The 12,121-nt window shown below is 49.6% G+C and overlaps 1 protein-coding gene and 1 long non-coding RNA gene across 3 annotated transcripts in view; one reads left to right on the plus strand and one right to left on the minus strand.

Annotated features, from left to right (window-relative positions):
• Positions 1 to 964: 964 nt before the first annotated feature.
• LOC121133969 lies at positions 965 to 9,249 on the minus strand. Its single transcript, XR_005870979.1, has 4 exons — positions 9,048 to 9,249; positions 3,830 to 3,911; positions 3,658 to 3,755; positions 965 to 1,634 (listed from the first exon to the last, which is right to left on the minus strand). It is a non-coding gene; the product is annotated as an uncharacterized LOC121133969 (long non-coding RNA).
• Positions 9,250 to 10,067: 818 nt separating this feature from the next.
• Positions 10,068 to 12,121, plus strand: part of Adgrd1 (adhesion G protein-coupled receptor D1) — a 109,546-nt gene continuing 107,492 nt past the window's right edge. The window contains exons 1-2 of one of the 2 annotated variants that reach the window (XM_021233321.2): positions 10,068 to 10,626; positions 10,707 to 10,743. In XM_021233321.2, the coding sequence (XP_021088980.1) occupies positions 10,561 to 10,626; positions 10,707 to 10,743 (103 nt within the window). In that variant the 5' untranslated portion in view covers positions 10,068 to 10,560. The remainder of the gene's footprint in view (positions 10,627 to 10,706; positions 10,744 to 12,121) is intronic. The other variant, XM_005080588.4, reaches the window with a different exon arrangement.

Consider the following 12,121-nt stretch of genomic DNA (forward strand, 5'->3'; position numbering starts at 1 on the left):
ACCATGGTGCCAAGGGAAAAGCTATGAGATATGATTTAAGTTCTGCCGGGCTCTCAGGCTGGTGTCTGGAGGGTGGGCGATGGGACAACAGGCAGGGTTGGGGGGCTGTCTGTCCAGTGGACGTGCAGAGCAGCTTGCTCATGGGTGCTGGCATGTAGATGTTGGTGGGGATGGAAACAAGCAATTACTAATGTAAAAGGTCCAATTTGTAGTTATATTTATACATGCTGCCCGGAGCACCGCTATATAAGGCAAGCTTCAGTAGATGGTGCTTTTCTACACAGAGGGTAGCAGGCTGAACCATCAGGGGTAGAGCATTGGAAGCTACTCCGTCTAGGGTAGGTGCCTAGCCTTGAAATCTCAGCACAAAGGATGACAGAGAGCCCAGGTTTGGAAGGGTGAGTGCTGTTTGGGGAGAGAGTACGAATGGTGTATGGAGGGCAGTTGGGTAGTTATGTGTTTGGAGGATGACGGAGAGCAAAAGCATGGACGTATAGAACTAGGACTGGTTCGCTGAAAGCGTCTTCCTTGAAGGTAGAACAGCTAATTTCAAAACAATCCATTTCAAATGGACTTGGACAGAAAAAGAACTTACTGACTGGTGTAGAAATAGCGGGTTTCGGTGTGCCTGGGCCCAGGGATGCGAGCAGGGTCAGCAGGCTTCACCCTGGTCTCTCAATGCTGCTTTCCTTGGGTTTGGTTTAGAATCAGGTTCTTCTCATTAGAGGCTCAGGGGACCACGGCTGTGTGATTATTATGGCCTTCCACGTCAGTGAGATGAGCAGGACAAGAGACTATCCCCTCCTAATGCAGGGCGTCTGAGGAAGATGCCAGCACTCCCCTGGGTCCTCATGCATCCTCAGACTTGAATAGACTAGTAGGCATGGCCTCATATAAAAATTGCATTTATTTATTTATTGTGTGTGTGTGTGTGTGTGTGTGTGTGTGTGTGCATGCCATGAGGCACATGCTGAAATCAGAGGACAACTTGTTGGAGTCGCTTCTCCTCATCTACCACGTGGGTCTTAGGTATCAAATGTTGGCCATCAAACTTGGCAGCCGGCACCTTTAACTGCTAAGCCACCTCCCTGGTTCCTGGCTGTCAGTCTTGAAGGAGGAGGGGGTGGGAGAAAACTGTAAAAAGATTCTTTTGTTGTCACCGTTTTAAGTGATGGCAGTTCATGCATCACGGAATCGTGAGATTGATTTTCAAAGTTGATATCTTTCTTTTATTCCTGGCCGCAGGCTTCATGAGGTTCCGTGTTAGAGCGCACGCTGCTGCAAGCTCTCTGCTGAATAAACCCCCTGATGTGCCATTCTGTCTTTGAAGGTTTGCACCTAGCCAGGCCTTGTCAGTCAAAGATGCCTCCGAGGTGCTAATTAATCATTGCTCTCTGTACAGGCATGGTTTTCCAAAGGTGCAAGATAATTGATTATCATTCCCCTTGCTCCAAATGCCACGCACAGGGCTTGTGACTGATGCGTGACTGAGGTGCCGAGTCCTTAGTACCTCAGGCTACCATCTTTTAGCATCTGGAGTTTCTAGTTCTCAGTCACAAGTAGGTGAAAATGAAGATGGATCCACAGGGGAGATGCCTCAGCAGGGTGTAAACCATGACTCAGAAGCCCAGTTTCTGCAGAGGGAGAAGCAGCTGAGATTAAGATGCACAATCATGATGGAGGAGAGGCTGTCTCAGACTGTCCTGCTCAGTCAGAGATAATTTCCAAACACGTCTAAGAGCCATACTGCAGGCTTTGTTACACAGAGGGACAGGCAGACAGTTCAGTACCCCCAAGCACCCTTACTCCCTCCACCTTAGGCCGTGCCATTCTTATCATTTGGGGTTTTTGCTTTACATAGGTTTATTTAGGAATAGTACAATAACAACAGCAACAGTTGCACTTGGGTAGCGGTACGCACTTGTCTGTGATCCCAGCATTTCAGGAGGTGATGTGGGAGAATTTCAAGCACTAACCTAGCCTGGGTTACATAATGAGTGTGAGGTCAACCTGGGCTACGTGGTAAGACCCCGCTTCAGTAAGATAAAACCAAACCAAAAGCAATAAATAAATAAGTAAATATCCCTTTAACCCAGAAAGCAGCTATGAAACTTCCTTATAGTGCCACCAACATAACAAGATACAAAATCAGCTCAACACTCCAAAAATATTCCTAAATAGGGGCTGGAGAGATGGCTCAGTGGCTAAGACTACTGCTGTTCTTGCAGAGGACTGGGGTTCCATTCCCAGCACCCACATGCTGGTTCACAATCCTCCCTAACTCCAGTTCCAGGAGATCCGATCGCCTCTTCTGGCCTCCGTGGGCACCAGGCATGATTCATATATACACATAGAGGCAAAACACTCATGAATAAAAAATAAAATAAGTAATATGTTTCTTTGGTTCTCCTGTAAATGATATTTTAAAAATATTTGTATTAGGGTGTTAGCTTAGCTGGTAGAGCACTTGCCCAGCAAGGACAAGGCCCTGGTTTCTAGCCCCAGCACCACAGAAACTGAGCATGGTGGCGCATGCCTGCCAACTTAGCACTTAGGAGGTGGAGGCAGGGTCATCCTTGGTTGCCTAGGGAATTAAAAAAACCAACCCAAGCTACATGAGACCTTGTCTCAATACATGAATGCATTTTAATTTCTGATCCCGAATTTTGAGCATATCAAAACATATTTGTTTTTTCCTCTTGACCTTGCTCTTGTGACCTTGCAGAGCTCACCTGTCCATTTTACAACTTATATACGATTATTATTGTGTGCTTGTTTTACAGTCCTGGGACCTTCATGCCTGTCTGTCTACCTACCTACCTACCTATCGTCTGTCTGTCTGTCTGTCTGTCTGTCTGTCTGTCTGTCTGTCTGTCTGCCTGTCTATCTATCTATCGACTGTAAGTGTGTGTGTGTGTGTGTGTTGTCCCCTAAAGGTGTAATTACAGGCAACTCTCCACATACGTACTGGCTAGTTTTGTTTGTCAACTTGATACAAGATAGAGTCATCAGAGAGAAAGGAGCCTCAGGTGAGGAATTTTTCTTAAGTAGCGATCAATGGGGGTGCTGGGAACCAAACTCTGGTCCTCTATTGGTGCAGTATGTGTTCTTTTGCTTTGTTTAGGTTTGTTTTTTGAAGACAAGGTTTCTCTGTGTAACCCTGGCTGTCACGGAACTCACTTGTAGACCAGCCTGGCCTCGAACTTAGCAATCGGCCTGCCTCTGTCTCCTAAGTGCTGGGATTAAAGGCATGTGCCACCACCACCCAGGAGCAGCAGGGATTCTTAATCCCCGAGCCATCTCTCCAAGGAAATCAGAACACACGCATGTGCACACACACACACACACACACACACACACACACGCACACAGCCCGCTGCCCAGTTTGTGTGGTGTGCCATTTCTCGCCTTCTCGCTGTAACCTCACTCCATGTTTATACTTACAAGTTTCTCGCAGATGGTCGGCAATCAGCACTTCCATTCTTCCCTAGCTGGGGAGTCTGTCTTTTATTCTCACCCCTGCTATGACTGGGATAAAAACCTGCCCTTTGACAGTTATCTTCCATCCCATCTGTCCTTTGGTCTCTCCTCCCTCAGCCTTCCCTCCATCTGCTCTTGGATTAATTCAGAATTTGTGACTTGCTGTTATTGACTTACCTCCAACTTTATGTCCCTCCAGTGGCTGTCCTAAGATCTGTCGCATGCTCCTCTCAGCAGTGGCCACCGAAGGCATCTCTTTAATTGCTCCCAGGTTGCTTTCCGAAGACAAGACATAGAAGTGAATCCTGCTCCACTGTCTGGCCCTCTCCCCCCACCGCCTTACCCTCACCTGTGTTTCCTGGAGTTTACCATGCACAACAGCCCACAGCAATCTGTGTCTATCCTCTCTTCTTCACTCGGTCCATTTCTTTCTGTAACAGTCAAAACAAGGGCTGGGGACACAGCTCAGGTGGTAGAGCACTTGTCTAGAATGTACAGAGCCCTGAATTCAATCCCCAGCACGGAATAAACTGAGTGTGATGACACAGGCTTGCAATCCCAGCATTCTGGAGGTGGAGGCAGGGGAATGAGAAATTCAAGGTCATTCTTGGCTACATAGAGAGAGGTACCTGCCTAGGCTTCATGACTTTCAACTGAAGAAAGTCAGTAGAAAACAACAACAACAATCTCACTTAAAGGTTAAAAAAAAGAGGCGGGGCTTTCCCATTTAACTAGAGTTTAAATCATTTCCTTTCTTGGCATGGATGGAGTTTCTGTCGGGTATCCTGTGGTTCTGATAAAGAGAACGGGTTACATTTCTTCCTGTCCTGGTCTCCTGCTACTGAATTCTTTCCGTTTCTGTTTGAGGTGTTTATTTCTCTTTCTGCTTTATGGAGGCATAATTCACATACAATAAAATCCACTATTTTAAGGGGTAAAACCCAGTGCTTGCAGGCTAGCCACAGTATTAAGTCGTCATCGGTATCTCCCTCTACCTTCAGAGCAATTCATCATGAAGAGAAATGCAGTACGCACCTCAGGCTCACCTTCTCCCCCTCCCTGGAACTCCCAGTCTGAGAGACATTCCACCCCTTTCCTTTTCGAAATGCATGTCTATTTTCCTTTCCGTTCCCTTCCCTTCTTTTCCTCTTCCTCCTCTCCCTCCCTCTTCCTTCCTCCCCCCTCTTCTTTTCTTGTTTTTTTTTTTGGTGGGGGGAGGATCTGGGAATGGAATCCAAGGATTTGGACATACTAGGCAAGGGCTCTACCATTGTGCTATACTATCAGCCCTCAGTGTTTATCTACTGCATCGTCCTTTAGCTGCTATAATTATAATTTTTGGTAGTATTTCTCTGAGTCCTTCCTCGGTATACCGTGTGTACTTTTCTCCTGACTGTCCCCTCGATCTCTCTCTCTCCCCGATTTACCTTGTCTGCATTTTCTGAGCCTGCCTGACTCTCTTTCATTTACCCCCTTTATTCTCTCCTCATGTCTCCCAGCTCCCTTTGGTCTCTTTTTCTCAGTTCTAGAATCCCCATTCCGCACCCTTTAGAGGATTTGACTTGCGCTTCTACTCTTTCATGCTGTTTTAAGAGGTACTCTTTCATTTTGTGCTTCGGTTTGTTTGATTTTAACAGACCTCTGTCAAGGTCGTGGCCCTTCCTTTGCCTGAGCTAAGTCTGCCATGAGCTCTGTGTGTCATCCAATTTGGGGGCCAGCACTCCACGTGGCTGTTGGCATCACCTCCATGTCTGCAGAAGTCCTGCTAGGTGTCGAATATTGTCAGAGTTTAGCAGATCCATTCCCATCACTCAAATGTTTTCCATCTCTTGGTTTTTATTGCCTTGTTTCTTGGCAGCAGGAATTGTTTCTTTTCGTTTCTTCTTCTTCTTCTTCTTCTTCTTCTTCTTCTTCTTCTTCTTCTTCTTCTTCTTCTTCTTCTTCTTCCTCTTCCTTCTTCTTCATTTTCTTCCTCTCCTCCTCCTCCTCCTCCTCCTCCTCCTCCTCCTCCTCCTCCTCCTCCTTCTTCTTGCCTTTGTGTGTGTCATAATAGTAGAATGGGCATCTTGTGAAGACTTCGGAGACTGATAACCTGTATTTGTGCCGAGACATAAGCCAAGTTCCTGCTGAACCATTAGAGTGTGCCCATGTGTGTCTGCCTATGTCTTGTTGTTCACAGGCCAGTGGCCACTACTTGCTGAAAGGCGAGTGTATTGATCACCTTTCTCACTGCTGTGACAAAATACTTGACACAGCAACTTAAGGAACGAAGGGCCTTTTGGGCTCACAGCTTGAGGGAAGAGTCTGTCATGGCATGGAGGTGTAGGGTCAAGCTGTGACGGCAGCGACATGAAGCAGCTGGCCATACTGTGGCTGCAGTCAGGAGGGAGACAGCAATACATGCTGGTACCCAGCTGGCTTTCTCAGTCCAGAAGCCCAGCCTGTGGGGTAGGGCTGCCCACATGCAGGGTGCATCTTCACAGCGACACCTTTCTCAATGGCCCCATGGTCATACCCCAAAGTGTGTCTCCTAGGTGATCCCAAGTCCAATCGGGCTGACAATGAAGGCTAATCATTGCAGGTAGAGACCTTGATTCTCTTCAGGGAAGTTATTGGGGGATGAAACCGAGGGCCCTGTGCGTGTAAGAGAAGCACTCTACAGATGTGCCACACACACACTCCAGCCTGGGCAGTAGCTGTGTGTGTGCATGCATTCAAGTGTGCTTCGGGTGCTGTTTCTCAGGAATGTATGCTTGTCCCGAGGTTAGTGTATCCCATAGGTTGCTTTGTTTGTTCGTTCATTCATTTGTGTTTTCTACAGACTACTCTTCCATCCTTTGGCCTCCTGGAGAAAGACTCCCCTAACTCCTCCACATCAGCTCCCTTGTAACTCCATCCCGCAGTCCGTCTAGGTCCGTCTGCTCTGTTCCTGCCTGTGTGTGGCATGCAACCATGGTGTCCCAGAAGCCGTTGTTCTGTCTGTCCATCTGCGGGGAGTGTATGTGGTGAAACACACAAGCCAGCTGCCCCACACAGCTAAGATGGCTGGTGGAAGGCGTGTGACAGGGTATGGGTGGTACACTTGAGAATATAGAACCCAGCAAAGAAACTTCTCTCCTGAATTCCTCGGCCATTCCAGACTGACCCCTGCAGGACCTGTGTCCTGCCCAAACTCGACTCTGTATAATTCACTCATACTCTGTCACCAGCAAGCCCCCACTTCGCAGCAACCCCATAAACATTTATCGAGTAGAGCTTCATCAAAGCTTAAGGCCCATTTTTAAATATTTAATTAGCCTCCACTCAATAAAATCTGATGGATTTTTACTGAACCACAACATTTCCCTACATATCCTTTAAGCTAAGTGGGCATGCGTTCATTCAGAGGGTACTGTTGCAGTATTGGATGTCAGATACTGGGCCCGGTCTCAGAGGGACCACGTGGCTCCCCTGCATGGCGGTGACTGTAATGAAAGCATGTCAGGTGGTGATTAATGCCCACGAAAGGAAAACAACTGGGAGAGGCTGAAAGCCACCTGTCGGGGTAACCCTTGAGTGCCACCCAAGGGAGGGATGTAATGAGGCCCACAAAAGGACACACCACCCCAGATCCGTATCCAAAATTGCACTAAGTGAAGAAAGCGAATCACAGACCAACATGGTGTGATTACTTGTATACTGAGTCCCAGGAAGACAGTTTCATAGAACAACATTGTGAGTGGAGACCAGAAGGGGCGAGTCAGGGAAGGGACAAGCTGGTCCTGGGCACAAGGTCTTGGGAGGCTGGAGGAGGATGCTTTAGTTATCTACGCACTGTCCTCTGACCATAGTAAGTTGCATGCTGGGGCAGCGAGATGGCTTAGTGGGTAAGGGGGCTTGCCACCAAGCATGACCACTGGAGTTTCATCTCTGGGATCCACGTGGTAGTGTGGTAGAAGGAGAGAGCCTATTCTTACAAGTTGTCCTCTGGTCTCCGCATCAGCAACATTACACCTTTAATTTGTCAAATTAGCTTTGAGAATTCCTCCACTGTTGAGATTTCAAACCCAACTTTGAGAAAGCATGGCGTGAAAGGGAGGTGTAGGGGAGTCCCTACTCCAGCCTGTGAAGATGTGGAAGGACAGTGACAGGTGAGCAACCTGTGGGCTGGGTGCTGGGAGCTAGGCTCTGGCACCTGGCAGAGGGTCCTGTGAAACGGGTTTTCCATCCATTTTTTTGCTATTGTCATTGGATCAGGTGTCTCCCTTTATGCAAGGACAAATTTATACTAAAAGATATTCCTGGTTTTGTTGTCATCCTTGAAAACAAAGGTCTGTTGTACTCAGCAATCTGTTTAATTCTTAGGTTCATATGAGGCTGAGGCCCCTCCCTCCTCTCTCCCCCTGGGGGAGGGGCTAGAAGACTGAAATGAGAAGAAAGTTATAAATCCCCTCTTCCCTGAGCAGCAGGCACCAAGGCACCAAGCTAAAGGTCATTATTACAAACAGCCTGGAGGGCAGGGTCCGGTTTCTCTGGCTCTGGGAGGAGGGCTATCCACAGAGCCATCTGGAACATTCCATAAAGAGGTGACAAGATAGTAAGGGAGGTTGTCGGGCGCAGGCAGGAGTTACTGCAATCACCTTGCATTTTGACGTCCCTTCTCCCTGCCCCCTAGGGGCTGGAAGTCCTTTTTCTGTCCTCTTTAGGAAGCTTGCTGGACTCAGGACTCTTAATTCCCATTTAAAGTCAGGGCAATTGAGATGATAATGATAGCCCGAGTTTATTGGGTGTTATGTTCCACTTTATCGCAAGAATCGGAACATTTATTGAGTGTGTTACCTCTCTTCCAAGCCCCATGTTAAGGGCCTTATATGTTAGTCTCTGTCTCCTGGACACTCGGTTGCTGCTTCCAGTCTGCAAAGGGGGAATTCAGGGGAGAGACAGCTCTGCCCAAGAGCAAACAAGTGGGGGGAGCTACTGGATATACTGTGCAGGGATGGCTATTGTGTGCGTGTGTGGGCATGCATGAGTGCATGTGTGTGTGTGTGTGTGTGTGTGTGTGAGTGTGAGTGTGTGTGTGTATGTGTTTGCACATTTGGAGAAAAGTGGACCAAGTCTTGGCTTCAGCTAAACAGTGACACAGCTAACAGAAGTCGGACTTAGTTGGGTGCTAATGTGTGCCAAGGTAGGGTTTTATGATAAAGGAAGGTGTCACACATCAGGGGGTGTCCTTGAATTCTGCAAAGGTGGATTGAAGAGAAAGCATGGCCAGCTCTGGATGGGGCATGGGAAGACCTTTCCTGTCTTGGTGTGCACAATCCCTGTTTTCCCACGTTGGAACAAGACCCAGATCTTATCAGAGTTCCCGGTTTGATCCTCTCCCATGCTCACTATGCTAATACTCATAGAGTTTTTGAGGGTTCCAGTGGCAATGAACCTGCAATACATGCATACTCACAGTGGCACCGAGTCACACACACACACACACACACACACACACACACACACACACACACACACACACAAAGTCCATAACTACACTTGTACTTATTAACATTGTTTCTTAAAGCCTTATTATTTTTACTTACGTGTATGTGTGTGAGGCTGCAGGAGTTTATGTGCATCATATGTGTATAGGTGTCTGAGTAGGCCAGAAGAGGATGCTGGATCTCCTGGAATTGGAGTTGCAGACGGTTGTGAGCTGCCTGATGTGAGTGCTGGGAACTGAACCCAGGTCCTCTGCAATAGCAGTAAGTACTTTTTAATTACTGAGACAACTCTTTGGCCCCATACACTTATTGATGCTAATGAGACTTTGAGGGTGCTAGTGGGAACATGCCCTTATGATGTAAACCCTCATACCCACACACCTATACTCATCTACACTCACATCGGCACACACCCACACTCACATCCATCCATCCCCACACCCACACGTACCTTGCATGCCTACATGGCCACACTCACACACGTCCACAGAATACACACACATCATGTGCATACATTCCCACCCCTCCCCCATCTACAGGACCACACTCATGCACACACACTTGTGCACATCCACACTCGCAAGCACGTGGTGGCTATGAATGCACCGAGCAGAAGATAACATACATGCACCCACACTCACCCACCCCTGTACAGACTCCTGACACCCTCATCTCCCTATATTCCCACCCGCACACACTTGCTCACACCTACCTACACACTGACATACCCCTCCACGCTCACCCCATCCTTCATCCTTACACCTATTCTTACTTCCCATACCCACATACTCTATCCCTCAATACCCACATGCTTGCACCCCCCCATACTCTCACCCATACACTTACACACTCTTCCCTACCCCAAACACTTACATTCTCACCACCACACTCACACACATTCTCACCCTCACAATCTCCCCCACACTTACACACACGCTGTCTTAGACTTACCCGCATTCACGCTCTCACCCCTCACACACACACAGCCCAGGCTTGCCTGGCTACCTTCTGATGGAAAAGTCCTGGGAAGGGCTCAGCAGTTCCTAACAGACTAGTGTTAGGACCCAGGAAAGGCCAGAGTGGGATGGATATAAATAGAGAACAAAGTTTGAGGCCCGCTGACATCACTCTGGCTCTCCACCCAAAGCCACGGGCTGGACTCTGGGCCAACGAGGTGTGGCGGAGCTCAGCTGCAGAGAGAGGCGGCACAGACATCGCCACCGAGCTCCAGGCTGTGAGGAGGAGCTCTGAGCTCCGACTTGAGACCGGAGGCAAGTGCCTGCCAGTTCCAGGCCCAGGCCACAGACTCCCGAGCCTGTAAGTTCCCTGAGGCCCTGGCCTGACCAGCAGCAGCAGCTAAGAGCTTGGGGACACTGGTGAAGCCAAGGAGGCGTGCTCACCCAACCCAGAGCTGCATCCAGCCTCCGTCACCGAAGACTCCAGTTTGGAGAGGAGAATCGCTCCAACTGCTCCCAGGCACTATAACACCGTAAACTTTAGGGAACAGACTTTGTGGCCAGAAACCTGTGATGAAGATGCCCCTGTCCTCAGGAAGCTGGAGGTAGATCGGTTCCCAGGAGGCTCTGGGGCATACCACCGCCTGGTTCCCACCATGAGGGATCTGCCAGCACTGCCTTCCCACTGGGTCTGGCTACTCTGGCCCTTCTGCAGCTTTCAGGTAATGCCCCAGGCCGCCAAGGCAGCTGGGATACGTCTGCGGAGGATGTCACCGCACTTACCTGTCATCTTCCCTTGCAGGTGTGTGGCACCCAGCTCAGAGCCCAGGAACATCCAGGTAAGGTCCCTCCCTCCTCTGATGGCTGTATGCTTTTCTCCTTGCCTTTGGGGTACACCAGGAACCGTTTGTTTAGCCTCTCCTTTGGGATTCTCATCCCCAGAAAATACATTGTGACCTTTGAGGCAACCCTGGTGTGACCAGTATCTTCAGGCTGGTGATGATGGAACTGGTCCCCCCTAGTTGCCTCTTGCTCCAGATCAAGGTGTTGTCTTCTAATCAAGGAGACATGTCCTTCAGAGTAGAATCTCTTTTGCTCTTTCAACTACACACTTGTGCCTACCTGGGGTCACCACCGTGGGAACTCTCCCTGGTGCCTCCAGACTCTCGGAGCTCGGGGCTGTGCTCCCAAGGGTCCCAGACACCACCGTGTGGTGCCTTCCCCAGCACAAGGCCATGCACAGAGGGGGTGGGGCAGGGAGACCTCAGGATACTTGTCTTTGACTGTTGTGAATCCCCCTTCAGGTGCACAAGGGTGACACTTGTTTGGAGTCGGGAAGGCAGCCCTGTTTCAGATGGGAGGGTCGCCACATCTATGGTGGGGATGAATAGGAAGGGGCTTGCGGGCTGCCTGTGGGAGGTCCTCTAGGGCTGGGGTTCTTGCTGAAGGTGAGAGCCAAAGGACAAGAATGTCTGACCCATTTCTGGGAAAGCCTGGTGGTGGGTCAGGGAGAAGAAGCCAGTGACTCAGAGCTCAGAGAGACTGGGGTTCCCAGAAGAACTGATAAACTGGACCAATCTCCCTCTAAACAGGGGCCCTGTCCCACCAGCGCTCACCAGCCAACACGGCAACCACGGTGAAGGGCAGCAGAGAGGGTGCGTGCGCATCTGGAGAATGTACCTGAAGCCTTGTTAGGGAAAGATCACCCTCTCTGCTGAGACCCGGGGGTGGGGGGAGAGCTGCCCGTAATAATAGTACACACCCGTACTCGTCTGCACATACTTAACACATGTCCACGCCTCCACTCCACACGTGAGCTAGCATCCTGGCCTCCCTACAGTTCCATGGTGCCGGGTCAGCTTTGTTCTGTGTAGACACGCCTCACTCCTCACGTGATGTCAGGTAGAGCAACGTCTCTGCTGGTGGAGCACCCACAATAGAGGACCGGCAGCCCACGTGCACTACGGAAGAGGAAGGCAGAGCCCGAGGGTGCCGGAGCCTAGGCCAGGGGATCTTAGGTGCCTTGCACAGTTCCCCATCTAGACCAAAAGGGCTTCCTTCTGGTCCCCACTCCATCCTAGTAGTTCCGTTATCCTTCCGCCTCCTGCTTCCATTGGCTTCGGGGCACAGCCACAAGGCTTTCCTCCCCTCCTCCCCTCCTCCCCTCCTCCCCACCTCCTCCCTCACCTTTCCTTTTTCCATTTCCCCTCCTTCCTT

This window comes from Mesocricetus auratus, unplaced genomic scaffold, assembly GCF_017639785.1.
Source record: "Mesocricetus auratus isolate SY011 unplaced genomic scaffold, BCM_Maur_2.0 Super-Scaffold_100025, whole genome shotgun sequence".
Lineage (NCBI taxonomy): Eukaryota > Metazoa > Chordata > Mammalia > Rodentia > Cricetidae > Mesocricetus > Mesocricetus auratus.